At 43.0% G+C, this 25,761-nt stretch overlaps 1 protein-coding gene across 2 annotated transcripts in view; it reads right to left on the bottom strand.

Moving 5' to 3' along the window:
* The window catches only part of SYT6 (synaptotagmin 6), a gene marked incomplete at both ends in the record, with an annotated part of 170,423 nt that overhangs the window by 72,246 nt on the left and 72,416 nt on the right, over positions 1–25,761 (bottom strand). For both annotated transcript variants that reach the window (XM_083358851.1, XM_083358852.1), the window contains 2 exons: positions 14,001–14,559; positions 19,966–20,302. In XM_083358851.1, the coding sequence (XP_083214977.1) occupies positions 14,001–14,559; positions 19,966–20,302 (896 nt within the window). The remainder of the gene's footprint in view (positions 1–14,000; positions 14,560–19,965; positions 20,303–25,761) is intronic.

Raw genomic sequence — 25,761 nt, 5'->3', positions numbered from 1 at the left:
ATAAGGCTATCGAAGCCCAAGTACACGGGTGTTACTCATGTCAACAGTCCAGACCAGAAATACCACAGACCCCTATCCACCAATGGGACGAGACTCATACACCGTGGTCAAGGATTCACATTGACTTCACTGGGCCCTTTTGTTCTGAACCAGCCCTCTTCTCGCAACCCCTATTCAAAAAGAAGAGTCTGGAGAGCGTCCAAGGCTAAAAGGCTTCTGCCAAGATTTAATTACGCAGTTAACAAAAACACTAGAGCTTGTCTTCTCAAGCGGAAAAGTTGCTTTCAGCAACCAGCCCCTCCCCAAACACTCCTTTTATAGAGAGCTCAGGGCGTGGTCTCCCTGTGCCTCCTCCCGAGGAGTCTCACAGCCTTTCTTTGTTTGTTCCTGCTCGACTGCCTCCTGCATCGGGCGTCCTTGAACAGGGCCAGCTGTGGGTCATCTTCCTCCGCACTCTCGGGCTCACGCAGCTGAGAAGAGGTCCCCGGCTGAGGACTCTGCAAAGCCTCCAAATCATCATCAGCCGGTTCGTTTCCCTCCTCCCCCACATCTGAGTCCTCCGATACATCGGAGCCGGCTGTCGGACCCACAGGCTGGCCCTGAGTCACAACACTATCCCGCACTGCAGGGCCCTTCCCCCGGGTCTGCCGATCCGGATGCGGTCGGGATGGGAACTGTTCGTGAAAAGCAGTCACCAACGCAGGGGCATGAACGGCGGTCGCGTCTTCCCATGTGAAGTCCTCCGGCCCATACCCTTTCCACTCGATCAGGTACTGGAAGCGACCTTTCAGCCAGCGGGAATCCCTGATGCTGGCGACCTCGTACTCGGGGGTGCTGTCGCCATCACGAGGTCCTGATGGGGGAGGTTCCGCTTGGCGAAGTGGACAAGCCGGTTGTTCGGGGACCAACAAGGACCGATGGAAGACGGGGTGCACGCGCAGGGAACGTGGCAGAGTTAAACGATAGGCGACCGGGTTGATGACGGCCTCGACTGGGAACGGTCCAAGGTAATGGTGGTCCAGCTTCCTCGCCGGCCGAGTGGATGGTAGGTTCCTGGTGGACAGCCAGACCCGATCCCCCACCGATAATGGAGGCGTATCCCTTCTCGACTGATCGGCGAATCTCTTGTAGTCGGCCTTGGCCTTCTCCAGCTGCCGTCGCACCAACCGATGGATCGCCTGTAACTCCGCCATGAATTCGTTCGCTGCCGGCTCCGGTGAGTCCACGGGAGAAAGGGGGAAAAACCTGGGGTGATAACCCACGTTGGCCAAGAACGGTGTCATCTGCGTGGAGGTGTGCTGCGAGTTGTTAAAGGCAAACTCGGCTATGGCCAAATAGTCCACCCAATTGTCCTGCTGCAGGTTAACGTAGCAGCGCAGATACTGCTCTAAGATGCCGATGACCTTCTCGGTACCCCCGTCGGTCTGAGGATGATGCGCGGACGAGAGGCAAACCTTAATGTCCAACGCCCGCATCAACTCCTGCCAGAAGCGGGCTGTAAACTGGGCCCCCCTATCGGAGACGACTCTATCGGGAAGGCCGTGCAGCCGGAACACCTGTTGGATGAACATGCGACTAGTGGCGCGAGCTGACAGTAAGCCGCGACAGGGGATGAAGTGCGCCATCTTGGTCAACATGTCCACCACCACAAACACTGTCGTGAAGCCGGAGGATGGGGGTAGATCCGTCAGAAAGTCCATGGACACAGCCCCCCAGGGTCTCTTGGGCGTTGGCAAAGGCTGCAGTAAACCAGGCGGGGCCCCTGTCGCTGACTTGGCCTGCCTGCATGGGACGCAGGAGGTGACATAAGACTGGACATCGTGTCGGACTCAGGGCCACCAGAATGTACGGGAGACCAGGTTCAGAGTCTTGAACAGGCCAAAATGCCCCGCAGCCGGGTTATCATGACATTGGCTGAGGACGAGTCCCCTGAGTGGCCCTCCTGGAACATAGAGCCGGTCACGATAATACAGGAGTCCATCCGTGACCGACCAAGGCGAATCTGGCCCCACCTCTTCCTTCCGCTGAGCCACCCACGCCTCCTGCTGCTGCGCCTCCCGGATCCGAGCCCGTATATCCACCGGCTCCCGCACCGCAGCAAAAGACTCGACGGGGATCACTGTCCTGGGCGGAAGCTTGTCTTCCACTCGGGTGTACTCGGGCTTCCTGGACAGAGCATCCGCTCTCTGGTTGTGCCCGCTTGGTATGTACCGCACCCGGAAGTCAAACCTCGCAAAGAAGAGGGACCACTGGATCTGGCGTTGGTTCAAATTCCGAGCGGTCTGCAGGCTTTCCAGATTCTTGTGGTCCGTCCGGACCTCGATTTGATGCCGCGCCCCCTCCAGATGATGCCTCCAAGCCTCGAACGCCGCCTTGATGGCCAGCAGCTCCTTCTCCCAGATGGTATAGTTGCGCTCCGAGGGATTCAATTTCCGAGAGTGATACGCGCAAGGGAAAAGGGTACCGTTGGGCGTCGCTGCCTGGAGTAACACGGCCCCAATGGCAATGTCGGAGGCGTCCGCCTCCACGACAAACGGCCGTTGCGGGTCAGGATGCTTCAAGATGGGCTCCTTCATGAAGGCGTCCTTCAAAGCTTGGAACGCCTGTTGTTCGGGGGCATTCCACTGGAACCGAGTCTTCTTCTGCAGGAGCCGGGTGAGGGGGGCTGTCAAGGCAGCAAAGCCAGGGATGAATGTCCGATAGTAGTTGGCAAATCCAAGAAGTCGCTGAACATCCTTCACGCGACGCGGGGGTTGCCAACTCTGCAACGACTCAACTTTACTCGGTTCCATGGCGATGCCCTCAGGAGAAATGCGGTGGCCCAAGAAATCAATGGTCACCTGGTAGAACTGGCACTTCTCCAACTTGGCAAACAGCCGATGTTTCCGGAGGCGCTGCAGGACCTGACGGAGATGCTGATGATGCGCTTCACGCGACGGGGAGTAAATCAGGATGTCGTCCAGGTAAATCACAACAAACTGGTCCAACAGATCCCGAAAGATGTCATTCATAAAATGCTGAAACACAGCGGGGGCGTTGGTCAGGCCAAACGGCATCACCGTGTACTCGAAATGTCCATAGCGAGTACCAAACGCCGTCTTCCACTCATCACCCGGCCGAACCCTGACGAGGTTGTAAGCTCCACGCAGGTCCAGTTTCGTGAAGATCTTAGCCTCCCGGAGTCGGTCCAAGAGCTCGGGGATGAGGGGCAGCGGGTAGCGGTTACGCACCGTGATAGCGTTGAGTTTCCGGTAGTCACAGCAAAGCCGTAACTCGCCCGACTTCTTTTTGACGAAGAGCACGGGCGCAGACACTGGCGAGGACGAGGGCCGGATGAATCCACGAGCCAAGTTCTTTGTCAGGAAGTCCCGCAATGCAGCCAACTCGGGCTCCGACATGGAGTACAAACGCCCCACTGGGAGAGGCGCATCAGGGACTAGGTCAATGGAGCAGTCGTAGGGCCTGTGCGGGGGTAATTGGTCCGCCTCTGACTCGCTGAACACGTCAGCAAAGTCGGACAGTTCGGGAGGCAAGGAAACCCCTGGGGAACCCTCCACCTGGCCGGCACAGATATGGCGGGTGTGGTCCACACACTGCAAACTTGGGAAGGTGACCAAGTTCTGAGACCAATAGATCTGTGGATCATGCGCCCGGAGCCACGCCAGTCCCAAGACCACGGGGAAGTGCAGTTCCGAAGTGACGTAGAACTGAATGGCCTCCACATGGGTACTGATGGCCATACACACGGGTTGCGTGGCGGCCGTAATAGGCCCGGACAGGAGCACTCGACCATCGATGGTCTCCACAAGCATGGGCGGATCCACTGGACACTTGGGAACAGCCCATTTGGCCACAAAGGCCGAATCCATAAAGTTAGTGGTAGCCCCAGAGTCAATTAAGGCATGCACCGGAATCCCCTCTGGCTTGCCAGGAAGGATCAGACGTGCCTCCAAAATCAAATGCCGTGAAGGTTCACAGGCACCGTCGGAACGGCATCGCTCGGCGTGGTTGTTGTGGGTTGCCCGATCTTTCACACCGTCTAGATCGGGCTCGGGCCGTTTCCCGACAGCAAAGCAGGGGACTTTCTCAGGGCCGGCTTGGTCACTGATGCCCGCTGACGCTTCTTTGGACAAGAAGCAGCCAAATGTCCAGGGTCCCCACAGTAAAAACACAACCCCTCTGATCGTCGTCTGTCCATTTCCGTCACCGATAGACGGGACCTGGCGGCACCCAGCTCCATTGGCTCCTCCCTCTGGACTGGGGGCTCACGCACAACAGGGGCGGCAGGGGTCTGTGGGGTGGCACGGCGACTCTTTCACTGCTGCAACCGGGCATCGATCCGCAGACAAAGATGGATCAGCCCATTCAGATCTGAGGGAATGTCCACGCGGGCCAGCTCATCCAACATCTCCTCTGACAAGCCATCCTGAAAGGCATCCACGAGCGCAGCCTCATTCCAGGCGGAATCCTGGCTAAGCAGCCGGAAATCGCTGATATAGGCCTGTAGAGGGCGCTGACCCTGCCTCAAAGCTTTCAGGCGTCGGGTGGCAGTCTGCGCCTTAATCGGGTCCTCGTACATGAGGCGCATATGGTCACAAAACCCCCCAAAGTTATCCAACAAAGGGCTAGGCTGTGCCAACAGAGGCGTGCCCCAACAAGCTGCATCTCCCGACAGAAGGCTCAACACGAATCCCACCTTATCTCGGTCAGTGGGGAAATCAGCTGCTCTCACGCTGATATAAAGCTGGCATTGTCCCAGGAAGGCAGGAAACAGTTCTGGTTTACCAGCAAATTTATCCGGCATAGCTATCTGACATTTCCTCCTGGGTGGGGGGGCAGCATGTACCTGAGCCTGCAGTTGTGCCACCTGAGTGGCCAGCAAGGTGAGTTGCTGGTTGAGCTGGGCATTCTCGGCAAGAAGCTGCTCCATCGTAGTAATAAGGGGTGGGTGGCTGAAAGCAAACTGTTCTGAACCAGCCCTCTTCTCGCAACCCCTATTCAAAAAGAAGAGTCTGGAGAGCGTCCAAGGCTAAAAGGCTTCTGCCAAGATTTAATTACGCAGTTAACAAAAACACTAGAGCTTGTCTTCTCAAGCGGAAAAGTTGCTTTCAGCAACCAGCCCCTCCCCAAACACTCCTTTTATAGAGAGCTCAGGGCGTGGTCTCCCTGTGCCTCCTCCCGAGGAGTCTCACAGCCTTTCTTTGTTTGTTCCTGCTCGACTGCCTCCTGCATCGGGCGTCCTTGAACAGGGCCAGCTGTGGGTCATCTTCCTCCGCACTCTCGGGCTCACGCAGCTGAGAAGAGGTCCCCGGCTGAGGACTCTGCAAAGCCTCCAAATCATCATCAGCCGGTTCGTTTCCCTCCTCCCCCACATCTGAGTCCTCCGATACATCGGAGCCGGCTGTCGGACCCACAGGCTGGCCCTGAGTCACAACACCTTTGAGGGACAGCTGTTTTTGATAGTGGTCGACAGCCACTCTAAATGGTTGGAAGTAATTCCTATATCTACTATGACTACTACTAGGACCATCCAGGTGCTTAGAAAGCTTTTTGCCACACACGGGCTGCTGGACGTGGTAGTCTCGGACAACAGGGCCCAGTTCACAGTGGCAGAATTTCAAGCCTTCTTGAGGACTAACCTCATTAGGCATGCAACATCAGCTCCCTTTCACCCCTCAACTAACAGACAGGCTGAACGTATGGTGCGCACAACAAAAGAGTCACTCAAGCGCATTGTGACCGGGGATTGGCACCATAGGCTGGCTGATTTTTTGCTTTGCCAGCACACTATGCCTTGCACAGCAGCAGGCAAGAGCCCAGCAGAGCTTCGCTGGGGAAGAAGGCTCATCATGAAACTGGACAGGTTGCATCCTGACCGGGTGGCAGCAGACACCACACGCCCAAAGTCTCCAAAGGTGTTGACAGTGGGTGATATGGTGTGGGCCCGGAACTATGGGCATGGGAACTTGTGGGTGCCAGGTAAAATTGTCAAAATTTCCGGACCTCTTTCTTACGAGGTAGCTCTAGCCACTAAGTGAGGACCTCATGGCAGGTTTGCAATTAGAGCTGGAAACCGGCAGCCAAACAGGGCAGTTCACAAGCTCTGAGGATTCAATCAGTCAGTACAACAGGGAGGTGGTCATAGATGGACAAAGTCTGGGAATGCAACATGGGTCTCCAGACGGGGAAAGTCAACCTGAACACAGCAGCAGCTTGGCTGACACAGCTACCTCATTGGACTTTGGTTTGGGCCGACCAGTAATGGCCAACCAAAGGGACCCCCGGCTGCCAGTCACTGCTTTTTGGAGGACGCTCCCCGGCGGGTCAGAGAGGGAGCGCCTGCCTGCCACCAGCCTGGTCCAGGAATTTCCAGGGACTTCCAGTGGGCCGGGGAAGAGTGCGCCTGTGCGTTGCCTCCATGGAGGCTCCTGCCCGAAGACAGCTCGCTCCAGGGGCTTGCTTGCCCCTCCCCGGGAACTGCAACCCGGCCTGGAGAATGTGCCTGCAATGATGGCACAGGAGATGGCACAGAGGACTCCTACTGATGGCCCAGCCGAAGGACTGCAGGAAGGGTGGCTACAGGTCTCATCCCACACTGTGCGGGCCGGGACTGCGGCGGTTCCGGGGACTGTGGTGGATGGTGGGGGTGTCGGGTCTTAGGGCCACTGGGGGAATAGCCCTGGGTGGGGGGTGGTTTGCTGTAAGCAGTGGTGGCGGGTTGGGGCCCAGGGGGGGTTGGGAGGATACGTACCTGAGGGACGGAGCACATTGGAACACGTGAAGGCCAGGAACCAAAGGGTGGAGCCTGGGAATGGTGGTGCTTAAGTAGAGGGGTGGTGGTTATTAGTTTGATTGGGCGGGGTGGAGGGTGTGGGCCCTGCCGGCTATTTAGCAGCATTGGGTGTGTTGTGCAGCCAACGCTGACTTCATTTGTCTTTGGGTGGCTTTATGCTTCACAATAAACGTCGCCTAGAGGATCCAGCTCTCGTTCCGGTTGCTTTCCTTCGCTTCGTCGGATGGGTGCTGACAAAAGCAATGTTCCTATTTGCAACCTCTCATCTTGCTTACTGCTTCCCAAGAACTCACTACACCAGGGCTTTTCAACCAGTGGTACGGGTACCACCTGTGGTACATTGGCACCTGGAAGGTGGTACACGACCATCATAGAAAAGTGGTAGCGGGGGAGGGGAATGAGCTGAATCAGTGGCAGCACCGCACAAACCTGAGTGAGAGATGGCTGGAGCTGCAAGGCTGTTAGAGCTCAGTGAAAGCACCAGGATCAGCGCTTCTTCGGGGCTGTCAGGGCTCAGCAGAAGCACCAGGATCAGTGCCAGGCACCAGCTGGAGCTTGGTGCTGATCCCAGTGTTTCTGCTGAGCCCAGAAGAAGCACCAATCAGCTGGAATGTTGCAGCATCTCCAGGGTCTTGTGATTTACATTCAGATGCTTGGCAACTGATTCATATTTATGACAGTCACAGTGTCCCAAGGTCATGTGAAGTGACCAAAACCTGCTGCAACCACCCAGCAGATGGAGGGGGGGATAAAAACCAAACCTCCCCCCACCCCCAATCCTCAACAGAAATGCTCACAACAATGAAAACCTCAGACAGGAAGAAGAGTGCCGCCGGGCAGGCAGGCAGGTGTCTTGCTCAGCTGTGGCTTGGGGGGCACTTTTTCAGTGCCATTGTAGCTTTGAACAGTCACTAAGCAAACTGTTGTAAGTCAAGGACTACCTGTACTTCATCACTTTCTTCCTTTTTTTTTTTTTGGTCATCAAGTTTTTGATACCTTGCTAGGCGACTGGTGGTACTCAGATGTTGCCATATCCTAAAAGTGGTACAATGAGTGAAAAGGTTGAAAAGCCCTGCTTTAGTAGTCATTCCATTACACCTGAAAGCAAGTGATTAGATACCATTATCTACTACTAGTACCTATATACTACTATACCATATCCATCTAGTAGAATTATACAATATAACAACCACCAAAATTATGAATGTCAAATTATGAAATATCCATAAAATGCAGCATAGTTCTAATATTGTTAGACCAGGGCTTTTCAACCTTTTCACCCAAGTTGGCAACATCTTGCGAAAACAATCATCTGGCTGGTCAAGACACAGTCAATCCTATACTGAATGGTGAGCAGGATGACTTTCTGAAGGATAACTGGAGACTTTCCAAACAATAACATCTAGAAGTGCAATATTGGCTTATTCTGGTCCATAGAGGGTAGTTGTCTATTCTCAGAAATTGAAGAAAAATTGCTAGGAAACAAATCTATCAGAACCAGAATTAAGTTTTAAAGATTTTCTCCTGTGGAGAGCTTGAATAAGCACCTAGTAGAACATATTCTTAGAAGCTTTCCACACTTAGGACATTGAAAAAGTTAAACTTACTATAGGCAACTTATTCTATATCATAGTATTATCATAATCGATTTATTCCAAGATATCCATGTGACTAGTTGACAATGAAGAAACATGAAATAAGATCTGATTAAAATGGCAACCAAGCTGGCAGATTTCATGAAAAGTGCTTATCATAGTAAAAACTGGCAATATAACTTTGCAAGAAAACAAAAGCCTGCACATAATATCTGATTATCTTGATGAAATTATGACAGTAGAAGGGAAAGAGCATTTTAAAATATTCCTCCATGAATATTGGTGATACCAGGTTAATGTTCATTTGTCTGTTTCTTTGGGACTCTCTTAATAAAGGTATTCATTATGCTATATCTTTACTTTACATGTTCTAGAAATGTTGCTACCAGTGATATGTATGAAATTTCTGTAATTTATGGTACTTCTTAGAGGTATCACTATGCTTGCATTTTTTCCTGATACAATTGTTGCTAGGTGAGCATCACTTAATTAATGAGTGTAATATCTTCTGTGTTTATAACACAATCAAGTGCCATATGCTAATACATAGGGTTGCAACAGCAGGAAAACTAGGCTGAGTTTAATCACATGTGCTTTATCATTTATGCTGACATCCCAGGCTGTTGCCTTTTTAAAAGTCTAGGCAATGAAGATGCACAGAAGTGCAGTTTTAAAATAAAGATGTATAACCTGGTTGCTGCATAAGTACAAAATGAAAAAGACCCATGGAGTTATTTTTTTACCTGCCTGAGGTCAAAAGAAACAATGTTGCAATACTGGTTTTGCATACTAGCATCATTACTAGCATCACCAACAAAACATTAGACCCTAGATGTAACTAGTTTGGTGTTTTTGCAATTGTTATTCCCATTGCAAGAAATAATATTAATATAAAAAGTTGTAATGACATAACAACTTGGTAAGCATTGTTTTAAGGGAATAAAAGCACCAGTAGAACGGAATATTGCCATGGGCTATATAAAAGATTTTTGGGCAATGTATCCTGATGGTACAGGGCTACTAAACATTTCTCTTAAATAAGCATGGGTTCAAAACTATGCCTTTTGTTTTAAATGTAAGTTTCCTAATAACATAGAAGGCTGTGGAAAAGCAGCAGATGTTAGGCAGGGAAAATAAGTAAAAAAAATAGAGAAAGTTTTTGAAGTACTGATTATACCTCTAGAACAGGGATGTCAAACTGCCAGCCCATGGGCCAAATGGATCATAGCGAAACCGCACCCACCCCATTGCTGGCAATGGACAAAAAGTCACGATACGTCGTGACACGTCACATGACATTGTGAGTTTGACACCCCTGCCTAGAACCAGTGAGGAAACATGACTACACCAAATGCAATATAAATGAATATTATGTTCACAGCTGACCTTTGTCATCAAGCCTATCTAGTAAATAGTGACTGGAAGGATTGAGTCTGTCAATGCAGTCCATCAGAAACTTTTTTTTTAATCCCAGAAGGCTTTGCTCATTGAAACAATATGGTGAACATAGTATATTCAGGTGAATATATATTATTATATTATTCAGGATGCAATGATCAGAGCTCTCTCTAGCCAAAAGCCTTTAAAATATGCTTTCCAGTCAAATGCCTTTCATATAGGTTAGAAATATAAGTCTAATATACCGGTAAGTACTTTCTGCACATATAAAGGGCACCAGGTTGTAGAAAACAGGGCTAAGATATGCCATGTCTATATTTAGTTTTCTTTTCACTTATTTCCTCTTTTAATTATTTTCCCCTTTACTCCCTTCTAATTTTCTGTCCTTTGCACCAGAGCTCTGCTTATCCTGAAAGGAACTGTGTAATAGCTGTATATGTGTATATCAAAAATATATGTTCTGTTTCATTATCTGCACTTTCAAGAACTGTTTCAGATTTTACGGTATGGAAAGGCAAATTTTCAGGGATAGATGATTCAAATTTTACAAAATATAAATACTGATTGTAGGTCAGAAATAAACCTCATTATTGTAGATGGGAATCAACAGAAAATGGAGTAATGATACAAACAAGTGGACTGTGTTGCATACATAAGCAGGGTCAGGAAGTTTGATTCTTTGGTAGTGAGTTTCTTGGTTTAAAAATTGTATTCATGCATTTGAAAGACCTTAAAGAATTATTGTCATCTTGCCAGAAAGAGTCATTGGCAGGAGAGCTCTAACGGGTGCAAAAAAGCGGCTTGAACAATTTCATGTGGCCTCAGTTGCTAACCTCTGTTTAGCCACAGAAATAATACATTAATTGCATACTTTAATTCAGCAATTATCAGTCTCAATTTCTTCTTCCACAGTATTACTTTAGTAATGTCTGATTACTTAATATTGTCAATGATAAACGAGCCAAGTTTGCCTACTCCTGAACTATACCAATGCCAACGTAAACTCTCAACATCAATCTGATACAGGTTAAGAATGTAATTTTTGGTCTCTAAATGCAGGGGAGATGATATTTGCGAGAAAGATCAAAGATAATTTCAATGAGGAAAGGCAAAAATTAGAAATCTTCACAGATTCTTTCCACTTAGGAAAACCTTTCACTTTGGTTTATTAATGCCAATTTCCTCCCTATAGTGAGTCCTAAAAATGACTGTTAAATTGGAGATCTGGGATATGGCGAAAACTATTTATTAATAAGTACTATGCATTTCCATAGGTGGAAACAAAATCATGTGGAAAGATCAAAATAGGAGAAATAATTTATTCATAGAATAATATAGAATAAAGATGAAAATCTGCATATAAGATTGTCCTTTTGATGATGATGATAACTTTATTGTCACTTTGAATGTACACCAATCGGCATACATCAAAATGAAATTTCGTTGCATACAGCTCTCAAAGGGTCACCACCTCTGATATATACTCCTTGTTCGGGGCCTGCTCAAATTTCAAAGTCATCTTGCAATTGCATAAAAAGCTCTTATATATCCATCCTTAAGTATCCAGTTGGTGTTATTAAACCTTTTCACAGGGGATAATATCTCTGCATCAGCATTATGAAAAATGAGTTTTCACTTTCTTAGCCACAGTAATATTCTAACTTGGAGTGATTAAGAACTTCATCAGGGGCAAGCAGAAACATCCTTGGGTGAAGTCTGGCTAAGACATAATGCATATTTATGATGCCAATTAGAAAAGCTAGGCTACTCTCTGAAACTAAGTGAACTTGTAAAATTAGCTGCATCTGTACCGGAACGTTCTGTTTCCTGAGCTGTTAGCAATCACTACAGCATTACAACAGTTGTTTGCTAACCTGTGTGACAGTTATACTAACAGAATGAAAAATGGTAAGATTTACATAGGAATAATGAGGCTCTGCTCTTGGAGCACAGCAATTGGCATGCTCCTTCTGCTTTCTGCTTCTTCATAGAGCAGAAAAGGTTCACGGGGCAGGAATGTAAGAAAAGCCTTCAAGAAATATGGCTTTTCCAAGACTAATTACCTGCTCAGAATCTGGACAGATATGCTGCCATGGTATGATCATTTCCTTCTGCCTGAACTATTAAAATTTTCCCAGGCAGCCAGCCGCCTTACAGCTCAAGTCAATGTGTTTACCGGGCTCAGTACCTCTCCAAGAGGAAAATCAATTGGCAAATTCTGTATCTCTTCATTTAATACAAATTTGGTCAAGCTCTGTTAAAAAAGATTTGATAAGACACATTCACTTAAAAAATGTGAATTGTTTTCAAAGTCAGGCTTCAAAGCAAGTTGATCAGCTTCCTTCTAGGACAATATGCAAAGATTAGATAGAAAAGTCTAGGTAAAGGCAGAAGAAAATCAAATGGTCTCATTATGTTGGGGAAAGCAATTTATTTCTCTGTAATAGTTGAAATCCAAGAGAACTAACAGGATTCCAGGTTGTTTCTTGGGGTTACACTATAGAAAGATAGGAGACATGAAAGCAACAACTTCCCGAGACCAGGCTAGAGAAAAGAATAAACTGCTGGAGGTCAAAGTCAGTGTCTGGATTTTCTCAACACTGCTGTATCAGTCTAGAACAGTTTGAATGTTTCTTACCTCCTATTCTGATGTAAAATGAATAAATATAACATTAAAGTTTTTTGGTTTTATATTGATTTCTCTCTCATTATCGTCTCTTATTTTCCTACTATGATGTCCATGAAAATGTGCCTCCTGGAGCAGCTACTAACTGTAGAAAGGAGGCCTCCATTAGGAATTTCCCTCTTCCCTAAATTAGTAGTGGATTTGGCAAGAGTGAATATATTGGTGTGTTTATCATCAGGTCTCTGGGGGTTCAATTATTCCGGCCCAATGAACTGTGATCCTGATGAAAATTGGAGGAGTCCACTCTCAATAATATTAGCAGCTAATTTGGCTCTCAAGAGGGATTCTTTAATATTTTTCTCAGAAAAAAAGAAGTGCATTGCCAAAAAGAGGACAAAAGAAAGTAGATATCTGAATAGCTCTTAAACCAGCTATTGTTATGTGGTGGGTAAGGTATATATTTATCACTTAGGAGATATAGGTCCAGTTCACTCCCATCTGTGGTTATCACAGGATGACCATGGGCCAGTAGTCACTCATTTTCAGCCCAACCTACTTCATATGTTGCTGTTTGTTGTGAAGATATTATGAAGGAATTTCCCCATGGGAACTGACTTGAGAGCCTAGAGAAAAGGTGGGGTATAAATCTAACAAACAAGTAAATAAAAATACTATATATTTCACTAGAATGAGGGAAGACTCTGGTCAGATCTTCCAAGTTTAATTTAAAGATACATTAAATAAAAGTAAGATCTTTATTTTTATTTAATGGATCTTTAAGTTACATTTGGAATGGAAATCTTGAAATAGAGAATGACATTTGTAGAGTAGGACGCAGGGCTGCCCAACCAAAGAGGTTCTGGTCAAAATGAATCAGGACCATAGATTAATTTGAATAGGATCACACTGCCTATCCTGAATAAGGTAGTCAGTTTAGAACTGTTCCTTGAGCCATCTTTGTAGGAGGACCTTCAGAAGTCAGTTATATGTTAAGAGAATATTAGCAGAGCTCAGACTGGTATTCAGAATTGTTTCCATTCAGAGAAAAAGGACTTGGTTTATGTGCCACATGGCTTAAACTTCATGTCTTATTGTTACAGTTTTATTATTCTGCTTATACACAGCATCATAATGTAACGTTAGAGTATAAGATTTATATTTAAAAAATCTAAACTGTCCAAATTATGATGGTAAGTATAATGAACCTCTCATTTGTATATTTGCTTTTTAATCCAAACAGTTATGAGAATGTAAAATATGCTCTAAAATGTGGAACCCAAGATACATTTGATACGTGCATTATCTCCATGCAGAAATAAATCTTGATAAATCAGCTTCCATCATAAATAATATTACAGATTATAAAATGTGCAAAACTTTCTAAATTATGCTAGTTTAGTGGAAGACTTCTGACTGCCTAAACAAATTAATAGGAGAAAGGACAACATAATGTCAACCTCCCAAAAACCATTGGTTCATCTGCCTCTAACAAACCTTATTACTTTTGTGCAACATAGAACTACATCAAACCATTCAAAATGGTGGTCTGCATTTGCTTTCTACATTACTAGTAACAACAGATACTCACAGTTGTAGCATACTGAATATCCTTCCAGATGGAGGTCTCCCGAGAGAGATCTGAGGCTTCAAAGAGGTTCTCTAGGATCACCTCCCCAATCATGTCATGCCGCGAAAACCTGTCGAAGTCAAAGACACTAAGATGGAGCTTTCTATTGGCCAACTCTTCATAGGGCACAGGAAACTGAAAACATTCGTCAAAGGTGGGATTGAGAGTCTTCCTGTGCACTCGTGTTTGGAACTTGCGCTTTCTGTCAGGCAAGAGGTAGATCTTAACATAGGGGTCAGAACTGCCACAGAGATCCTTAGCAGGCAAGTCAAAAGCTTTGAGGATCCGCACAATCAAAGTCTCGATTTCATAGTCGTATTTCAAAGCAAAATTTATTTTCCCACAGGTTTTTTCAGCCTCTTTCTTGGGGTCCTCAGAGTCCACAGATTTCTGTTTGTACAGCTCAGGCTTGATCCGGCCAATGCAAGTGGGCTGCTCTGCTGCAAGTGGTAGATCTGTGCCATAGTCCACACTGGAAACATGCATCTGTCTGGGCAGGTGCCTCTTGAAAGAAGTATGCCTGCAAGAGTTAAAAGGAAGAGAACATATTGCATGCCTGGAAATAAATGGCATTCATTGTATGAACCACTGTGAGAATAGCAAATGGAAGGTAGACCATGCACAGACCAGAAATAGGGAGCCAGTCCTCTCCCACCCTCAAATTTTGAGATTAATCACTGTCTCCTGGTTAAAGAAAGATGAACTTCTGGTGTTTGCAAATGCCTACAAATTTATCTTACATGCATTCGAACTATTAAAATAATTATCATCCAAATAACAGCCTACAAGGAACCAGAATGTTTGAAAAAGATGTTTTAATCTCATCCATCCTCCCTATGTAGTTTTAAATTTCAGTTCAGCAGTTGAACAACCTCTGGAGAGCTGTATGTCCCCTATTTACTTTTAAACAAAAGAGAAATTACTGTATTTTCACTGTACTTAAAAGATAACATTTTTAATTAATTTTCAGAAAAGAGAATTTTAAATCTCTTACAACTTTTTTTCTCTCCAAGAAAAACTACTATGATTTGAATCTCCTGGGAAATGAGGCAGGTCATCACTTGTTCCTTTTGCTCCCTAATTTGCCCCACTAAACATGCTCCAGAGAGCAGGGTGATTTATTAAACATGTCATAATTTGTTGTATCATGAAAGAGGAAGGAGGAAAGGGAAGGGATTGTTATAATATATATCTAATGGCTCTTCCTAATGCACACTCCTTCGGTCCTTGAAGTGACAGAAAAATACAGTGACATAAATTCTTTTATCCCAACATCAAACACCTATTCTGTTTCAGTGCAACAGATGCTGTCCTTGCAGTTTAAAGGCAGACAAATTAAGGGCAGTAATTAGTGGATTCTCCTAGTTGTGTTTTCTCTTCCACTTAATGTCACCTGCCAGGAAGAAAAGTAACTACCACTTTCCTTAAAATGCAATGGGGAAGACTTAAGTTCCTGTGGGTGGCATCTAAGATGGAGGCTTAAGCCATCTTCAGGTTGCCCAAGTGACAGGTAAGTAGCAGGGATGATGGAGCTATCCTGGTGTTTTTTGGAAATTCCCTTCCGACTTTATCTCTTGTTTTTCCTATCCTCCACTCACCTGTCAGTGCAACTATTTTCTAATAACAGGTTTAGTACATTTTCAGAAGAGCAATAGAGCCTTATTCAAAAGAAGCCTGAGTGAGAGGTCACTGGTGCAGTGAAGATACTAATGCCAGGGGCATTGGATTATTTCCTTTTCACTTCATTCAAGATAATAATACTGCAACAGCTGTAAAATAATCAAAATGGCACTGTCCCCAAAGTAATGAAAACTGTAGAAACTTCAGCTTCATGAATTCCCTTGTGGGCAGAAACAGTAGAAAAACAGTCCTGTCCTAATTTGAAAGAAAACCAACAACACCCAGCTGGCAGAATGTGGCTCTCTTTCCTAATTAAATCCCACTCTTTCAAGAGAATGCTAAAGCTGTAGTTAACAAGCAGATCTAGCAATAAACCTTGTACTGTTTTCAAAGTTCCAATCACGTATTAGCCAGGTGTCTGGTCACTTTCTGCAGTCTGAGCTAAAATGGCCATTAGGCAGTGCCCAGCAATTGGCAGAAAGGGATGGACAGGGGCAAAACAGTCTCAAGTAGCCAACAGGACCTGCACAAATTTAAACCTCTGACTTTGTAATCATCAATATTGTCAATGAAGAGTAATTAGAACAGCTAAAGACAATGTAAGGTGTCTCAACAATGGGCAGGGGATGAAAGAAAGGAACTATCACAGAGATAGGTCCCTTAAAAATGGTCTGCATGCATTTTTGTGTCATGATTAGTAGAACGTGAGAATGACCCTAAGGAAAGTATTCACTCTCCTTTCTTCCCAACTGCTGAATCAGAACTTATGAGAATTATAATAAAAGGGAAGGGAAAGAAGATAGCCACCATATATTCACCATATTCTATTTATTTATTTCCAGTACTTGTTGACCATCCCATTCATCCACCTTTGCTGGTGTACAAAATCAAAATTTCCATTAAAGAAAGCTATACCAAGCAGTTCATAATTACAAAGATAACTATCCCCATCAGTCAAAAGCATAAGAGAGTAAAAGTTTAAATAGTTTGTGGAATGCAAGAAGGAGGATACTTTGCATACCTCTTGGAAACCAGGTTGCTGAGCACATGGGTCAACTACAGGAAAGGCCTGCTGCCTGACGAAGGACTTGTCCACTTCCCATGGAGAAAAATCTCTTAGGAAGCCTCTTGAGAAATTGAGACTGGTTGGGCAGCATAACTTTGGCAAGGCAGTGTGACATCATATATGTTTTTAAGTAATTGTATGTTTTTTTTAATTGAGCTTAGCAGCATCTGAATAACAACTGCAGCAACCTGAAAAGTACTGTTTATCTGCAGAGGCAGAGCTGACCTGTCAGTGGTCTGGTCAATATGTTCTGGATCAGTTGCAGCATCTGAGATTCTCCAAAAGCCTACGGTCAAATCATATAGGGTACAACGCAGTAATGAGATGGGCAAAGTATGGGCAAAAGCCCTCTGGCTGCTACCTTTACTTGTTTAAACAGAAGCATTGGGTCCAGGAAGTTGCAAACCCTCTCTGTCTACAGTCAGTATTCTAGCATACCGCATAGTACATTGAGGTGGGAAGATGCACTAATCATATTTCTTTCTATTTCTTATACAATTGGTTCCCAGGGGAACTTTTCTAATTGAATTTCTTAATGTGTTTCCCTTTCTGTTTTCAGTGAATTAACTTAATGGACATGAGTAAGAAAATCTTAAACTAAGAATGGCAGGCAAACATCTACCGAAGGGACAATATTTACTACCTCGTTCAGCCTCTCCTTACCAAGACTTTATAGATTTGCAGCCCTGACAACGTGCTTGATTAATATGCCAGAGAAAGAGCATCACTGTATTTCTTATGAGTCCTTTTGTATGTCTGTGCTTTATTTGACCATTATACCATGTCTTTCTTCTTGTTTTTTTGATATGGGAGTCACATTTATATTATTGCAATCACTTGGACTTTTTCTCTGGCCACTACATATTTTAATATGAGATTATGAATTATTTGCTGATACTATAATCTCATTCTAAATCCAAGGAGTCTGGGAAAATATTATCATTTTTACTGTTTGGGCTATGCCACCAGTGTACATACTTTCAGAATATAAAAACTGCTTGCTACCTCAAGGAATTTCAATTCAACACATGTAAACCACAAAGGAATTGGAAACAAGGGAAGTAGAACTAAATAATCCCACTGCAGTCCTTTCATTTCTCAACAATCAATCTCAATTTAATAACCATTACACCACCCTATGCACGGAGCTGGAGGATATATGTACTTCCTATTTGAATACATTCTTAATAGCAGGACTAACTTGTACTGTGAGGTTAAAGTAGACACTCAATTAAAGTGCTCATTGTCTAAGCTGAGGCATAAGATTAGTATCAAAGAATGAGCTTGTAGAAACAAAGATGTTGCCTTGAGATTAAGGTAAAATATATAAATGAGCTATATGCCATCTCTAAAAATCTCCAATGTATTCCAGTGACAGCCTTCTGCTTATCTATAGTAAACCCTCTCCCATAAAAGGAAATAAAAACAATTATATTTTTGTTGCAAGTAGCATTTAAAAAAATCAGAACAATTTCTCCTCACTGTGTAGAATAAGCAAATCTTGGAAAAAATTCAGAGAAGAGCAACTAAGATGATCAAAGGCCTGGAGACTAAAACATACGAAGAATGGCTGCAGGACTTGGGTCTGTCTAGTCTAAGGAAAAGAAGAAATAGATGAGACATGAAAGCAGTGTTCCAGTATCTGAGGGGCTGCCACAGGGCAGAGTGGGCCGGGTTGTTCACCAAAGCACCAGAGGGAAGGATGAGAAACAATGGTTGGAAACTGATCAAAGAAAGAAGCAACCTGTAACTAAGGAGAAATTTTCTGACAGTGAGGACAATCACCCAGTGGAACAGCTTACCCCCTGAAATCGTGGGCACTCCATCTCTGGAGATTTTTAAGAGGAGACTGAACATTCACCTGTCTGAGATGGTGTAGGTTCTCCTGCTTGAGCAGGGGGCTGGACTAGAAGATCTCCAAGGTCCCTTCCAGCTCTATTCTATTGTATTCATGATTAGGCCTATCCACTGAAGGAATATAAGGATATAAATGTATTTGTGTGGTTGATGCATGTATATGTGGGAGAAGAAACTGTGTGTGTATATTTATGTACATTCTGGCCAATACAAGATATAAATGCAAAAGCCCAGAAAGAGCATCATTAGGCTGTAAAAGACTGCATACTCAGGGGAAGCTGAGAAAGGGAGACTGGTATGTAGAAGAGCCATTCCCAAAAGCAACTATAGGATCTTGTATGTATTCTACAGGTTCAAAAGTATCTCTGTGTGATATTTCCTGCCTGAGTAGAATTAAGGAGAGGACATCAACCAAAGAAATGGAAAATAAAATAGACAGACAATAGATGTTCCTTTATAGATATTGGTGGCTGAATGTGCCACTGTTTTTCACTATTAACCATCATACTTAGAAGTGATGGAAATTCAGTGCCTCACTTCTATGGGAGAAACTGATAGACACCTGAATAAATTTAGTATATATCCAACAACCACATGAGTACAATCATTCAACATCTCAGCTGAGAAGATTATGTGGGTGAGATATGAGTATCAGTGGCCTCTGGGCAAAAAAAGTCCCAGATTGTCCTCAGCATTCAGTTTTCTACATACCCTTCCTTTCTTTGTAATGAATCTTCACGCATGGATTATTCCTTCATTTAAGACTAGAGTGACCCTGAGGCAGTATCTCATCTTAAACACTAGAATGCAGCTTCCTCTAAGCCAATGCAGTGAGTGATATGTCAAGTCTGTTTATCTAATTATTGTTGCTTGAGCCACACAAGCAAGAAAAAGTGCAAAAGGCTGTAATTCCATCTGACAGTATGCCATGTCACTGATACATCTCCTTGACTCCCTAAGTTCTAACAAAATTAAAGTAGCCACAAACGTATTGACAACTTGACACAATGAGGTCAAGTCACAATAATAAGGTTTGAATCTTTTAGTTAAGAATAACAGCCCTTAGGGAGTTTAGTGTAATACCTGAACTGGTTTACTATCAAGTCAACCTTTGGCAAAGATCAACATTAAATAAGAGGAGTTTCCTTCAGTTCAGATCTAGGTGGTTCATGTCAGCCAAAAGTTCAGTTTAATCACCTTTTTGCTTAGTGATTTTCAAGCGTCAAGAATATATTTAAAAGAAAAAAGTTGCTACTTCAGATAGTGGATATGGCAAAATTAATTTGAATTTAATCATTGCCAGGTTGTTGATCACTTACAGCTGAATCTGGAGACCATAACTTAAAGAAATGCAATAGATAACAACCCAAGAATTGCTCTTACCTGGTGGAAGATGCAGGTTCTGTTGTTTGTCTCTGCATTCGTGTGCGTCGCATTAGATGATCTTTCATGGACATCTGAACTTCTGCTGGGATATCTGGTGAAGTGTGACTGATTTTTACTGCTGCTTCCAAGAATCCAAGAGTCCCAGTATCCTTTAGCTTGTCAGCCATATTGTCTTTGTCGTGCTCTGCCAAAGTCTGAGTGGTGGGAGTGTTAGTTGAAATAGATTTGTTCCTCCAAGGAACCCAACACAGCTTCCAAAAAAGGAATAGAAAAACTGCCACCAGAGCCAGTCCACATACAATTACTATCACTGCAAGAAGACTGATGGAGAGTTCTGAAGAACAAGAAATGGAGGGGTGGGCAACAGGGCAGGAGAAAAGGGAAAAGGGGAGGGAATGGTAGGAAAGAAAGAACAAACAAAAGAATTTGATGAGAAAGATGAAAGAACAAGAACAAATTCCAAAATGGTGTGTCCCATTACACCTGCACATGTATTACATTTACGAAGGTAATAGATTTCTTTCTTTCCATGTTTCAAGTCCTTTCAATGCAACTTTCAAGGATGTTTTGCAAAGGAAAACTGCAGTTAAGGCACCATGTATTTCCTGCTTTACATAAGAGAAGTAAATTCTATACTATCTCTCATCAATCTTAAATAAAAGAAGTAAGTTTTATGCTACCCTTTGCTCTCCAGATGTGTTGGATTTCAGCTGCTATAGCAGATTAAAATTAGTCTGTGATAATTTGTAAAAGTAGAACATACATTTTAACACAGCCACTAAACAGTACTTCAGTTAAGAGGAGGCTTTCAATCCAGAGATTATTCATAATCTCTCTTCTGTATTAATCCTTTGTAAAATCTGCATCTTTAGAGTGCCCCTGGGCTTTTGTGCTTCTTTCATGAACTGAGCTAGCAGTTATCTATATGGAAAGAGGAACTTTCTAGAATCTTTTGTCAACAACTTAGCATTCATCAGAAAGAAAATCCACTTTTCTATGTTCCACCTTAATCATAAGCAATATTAATTTTAAATTTACCATAAAGGTTGCTATACTGTATATGTAATCGAAGGATGCTGAGCTACATCTTAGATATTTTATCAGCACATGTTCTATGCACATGTGCTGTAAGGGAGCTATATTTAGATGGGATTTAGTATTTTAGCTTTCCTTTAGGACTCAGTCAGGGCTGCTGTCATTTATTATTTGTGTGAGTCTTATTGAGTAGATCCATAATAAGCAAATGCTTAATATATAATGCAAAATACATATATGTATATACTATGCTAGAAAAACAGCCTTTCCAGCTCAGGTATAGATCTTAATATGTTTATACTGTTTGATATTCTCACACTGCATCTATTTCTTAAACTGGAGCCTGGGTCCAAGATTACAGTCAAAGGACAGTTAGTAAGGAAAAAATCTTTCTTACAAGAAGACTGAAACAACTGAAAAGAATGCCTAAGTTCAGTCTTATAAGATCAAAAGATCAAACCCAGTGATAATGAAGGCTGTCAAATGATGCGGGGGATCCATCAAGCCTAATGCTCCCCCTATCTAGGTTATCCAGAGAAGCAAAGGACACTCAGTTCTAATGCTGCTCACTTCACTTGATGAGTGCAGATTCGTGATGTATGGTGTTCAAATCTGAATTAGGATTCAGATCTAGCCAGAGTGATTTCTGTCTCTTCCTGACAACTCCTTAAAAGAAAAAAAAATGTGGATTCTTTAAGAAGCAGCTGACAGGTAGAGTTAGATAAAAGCAAGCACCTTAACCACTTTATATCTAATCATTTACAAATAAACATTTCAATTGTGCATATAAAATTTGAAACTACAGCTTATTTTGATCATCTTCCTACACACGTACTTGTGCTAAGTGCAATGTGTGTGTCTGTGTGTACACAAAGACACACACACACACACACAAATTCTCACCCTTGTGGGTGGTCTGTACCTTCTTCAAACTCTGATCCTCTATTGCTGTTTTTTGGTCCTTGTCTACTACCACAGTATCTGGTTGATTGGCCAGTACCTGTTTGTCTGTCTGGATCTGAAAGTCCCATAGGAGTTTAGTTTTCTTATTCTCAAATCTTTTGTGGGATATGGCATGCTACAAAAAGGGAATAATGTGGCCTTTCTGTTCAACTATACTTCTTAATGTGTTTATGAAATTTAATATACTAATGTGTGCGGGATGGGTGGGTTGTATTTTGGATTGTAAATTAAACCTTCTGATAACTAGGGTGAAGCAGCAGAGTTTGAAGAAATGAATTGTGACACAACCCTTTATTTAGATAATTATTGAGGGGAAAAACCTCTCTTAATGTTGGGTACAAATCACCTTGCAAACTACTCCACCAGATATTGGCAGTTATTTTTTCCAAAGAAATTGCCTAATAATTTCTCAAAAGTAGGGCTTTTTAAAACAGTGGTGGAACTACTAAGTCCATGGGTGGTGGGGGGATGGTTTCTTCCCTTGAGAAATATTTGAAGTAGAGAAGCTACAGCCAACTGGAAAAATTATTATATAATGAAAGATAGGATATTCACATGCACCCATTGGTCATGTCATAACTAAGAGCAAAATGCACTGTGATGAACCAAGGAGACTTATTTTGAGTGACCTCTTGGCTATCTAAGGTCTCTTAAAGACTCACTAAACATAGTAACTGTCTCTCTAAGGAGCACCAGTGGGTGGAATTCAGGGTGAGAGGAAATTAGGAGCTTATTTGGCTGATATTTTCTGCAATAAAAATATTCTTAGTGGTTTATCAAATTCCCATTAAAATAATACAAAATGTCAATAGTATAACTACAAAAATAACATAAAATAAAAGCCAACCCATCATAAAGTACATATAAAATCATACGTAACTGATGTCATTGTTTCAGGAATGAATGTCTCTAAGTCAGTTTTTAGTAACTTATGGAAAACCAATTGGGTGGGGCTGCCTGAATTATGTGAAGAGTCTGTTCTGAAAAGCAGGCCTACTTACAACAGGTCTGAACCTCTACCCCACTACATATCATAGAACTAGGGAATTGCAAACAGGTTCTTCTGGGGTACATGTGTCAGTAGGTCAAAAGCAGTTCTACAAGCACTCCAGTGTCAAATCATGTATGGCTTTAGAGCTGAAAAACAACATTCTTATTCATGCTTGGAAGCTAACAGGAAGCCAGTGTTAGTAGTGTCTGAGGAGAAGATTTTCTGTGCTGATGTTTGCAGGTACTTGTCAATAATGAAACTATTAGGTCCTAAACCAACTGAAGCTCAGGATGGGCTTCAAATGCAGCCCCAGGTAGAATTTGTTGCAATGGTGATGACAGCATGAAATAGAATTATCATGCTCAAGGGGGGCCCGGAACCTGCACACCAGTTGAATCTGGATAAAGCATTGCTGTTCACTGGCTCCACTTGCTCAGCTGTGACTGCCACAGTCCAGATATACAAACCTGTTCTTTCTACCTGCTAAAGCAACAGCAGAAATATCAAGATACTTAAACTGATTCCCCAGTGGTTACATGTAAAAAGGTAGTGAAGAAAGGACAAAAAGGACTAGAAGGAAGCAGCCACTTGGCCAGTCCATGCCCCCACCACCCAGAATGTCAGAAATGGTGGAATAATTGCAAAAAAAATGCAAATAATTGCAAAACAACGCTGCCAAATTTTAAATCAAGATACCATGAGAACTACATGAGTAACCCCATTTAGATCCACACAAAGGTCATCAACAAACATGACCAATGCCTAGATCTGAATCCTGACTGAAATGGTTTAGATAACCTGCTTCCTCTAAGGTACTCCAGGACTGATACATTGATTAGTAATACAGTAACTTTCTTCCAAAATGACAGCTTAGAAACATGGCAATAATTGTCAGATACAGAATGTTCCAAGAAAGGCTTCTTAAGAGGAACATATTACAATCTTTCTCAAGGCTGCCAGCCTTAGTCCTTTCAAAGAGGTCTAGATCACCTCACAAATCCAATATGTCCCACTTTCTCCAAACTACTTAAGGACCAAGAGAGGGAAGAGATCAAACCCACAAGTGGCCAGGGACAGCTGAAATTGAGCATTCTATTTACTTTATCAGAGTCCCAAATGTGGCAAGACATTGCCTCAGTTACCATGGTTGACTCCACCCCATTAAGAGTCAAAACTTTGGAAAATGTGAGCGATTTATTGGCAAAATGCTGTGCTAACTGGTCACAGCAATCAGGTAGATTTATTTCTTTTCCTTTCACTAATATAAAATTGCCCACCTTAAATCAAGGTCATTGAATGATAAACTACCAATGCTTTACCTCTCTTATTGCCACAGTATAAGCTCAGACTTGATTCATACCTATGCCCGGTAAGATTTACTTTTCGTTTTTCTTCCACTGACTCTCTAGGCATCTTTTTTACTGTTTCATCTCCTGGAGGTCCTCAGCAAACCAATTAACAAGCCAGGATCAGTCAACAAGGAGAAACTGCTGAAGGGAGATCAAGTAATGTTCTCCAATCTGTGGTTCTTAAGATGTACTGTATTTGATAATTTATAAAAACTCTGGTCAATATGGATGTCCCAGTTCAATACTTCTGGAAGACACCCAAATGGGAAAGAACATGCCTTCTATCTAACTGTGTACAAACCTTAGCTATATTTTCAGTACAGGTTTCTCCATTGCACCTTTGGAGCTGCTCTGCAGAGCATAGGGCAGGCAAAACCAGTTTTAGTAATTTCTTCTATAAATGAAATTACTAACACTTCTATAAAATGTTGGTCACAATCCACTAGCAATAAGACATTTGATTTCTCAATTCTCTCTTTTTACCAAACCACAATCTTTATTGTAATCTTTGTTATAATAGTAGAAATTATTATTTGTTTGGTCAACAAACAAAAACACATAACTGTTGCCTGGCTTACGCCTCTGGTGATTATGTACTTAAATTAATTAGCAGCTTTCTTTGTGTAGAAGAACAGTCAAGTAGAATAAATCCTATCCACACTTTTTATGAAATGTATGCTTTGGCATAGTAATGAATTTTACTTGTTATGTACTGTTCATATTTCCTACTCTTTTATAAGCCATGTGGGACTGCTGATAAAATACTGAAGGCTGAGATATTTAGAATGCAATTAATCTAAAGGTAATGATTAGTGTGTGTAACTATACATCCTCTTGAAGCATAGTTGATCAAATTATGATACTCAGAGGATTCACCTGGAGGACTCTAAGCTATCTGTTCACAGATAGCCATCTGGAAATGGTAATTAAGAAGCACTTTTAGGATTGTAATGATTTATGAACAGGATATTTTCCTTAATGTATTTATTCTCAAACTATTAATACAATTTTACAACATCTGTTAGCAACATGTATGGATTTTACTCAATCAAAAAAGCTTCCCTGAACTCTGATATAGTTCTTAGAACAAATTTTAAAGAATCCTTATCAGATAGCTAAGCTTGATCAGCTATCTAGACAACTCACATCAGTTCTTTATTAGAGTTGCAATGAAAATATTTCATAAAATGCAACTCCCCTTTAAAGGAAAGCCCTCTATATCAGGCTTCAAAGCTCTCTCAGGATTTGAACTTTGATTTCACTTCAGGCCTAGACATCATTAGGAAGGAAAAGAGAAAGAAGACATGATATAAACTTAAGACATGACATTCAAACAGCTATTGCAGAGAAGTGGCAGAGAACTTGCTTTGATTGCTTGGGTTTCATCTAGCAGAATTAACCAACACAAATAATGTATACATGGAGAGGCAACTTAAAACCACCTGGTTCAAAATG

This window comes from Vipera ursinii (genome assembly GCF_947247035.1).
Source record: "Vipera ursinii genome assembly, chromosome: 3".
NCBI classification, from domain to species: Eukaryota; Metazoa; Chordata; class Lepidosauria; order Squamata; family Viperidae; genus Vipera; species Vipera ursinii.
This window is presented reverse-complemented; position numbering and strand designations above follow the sequence as displayed.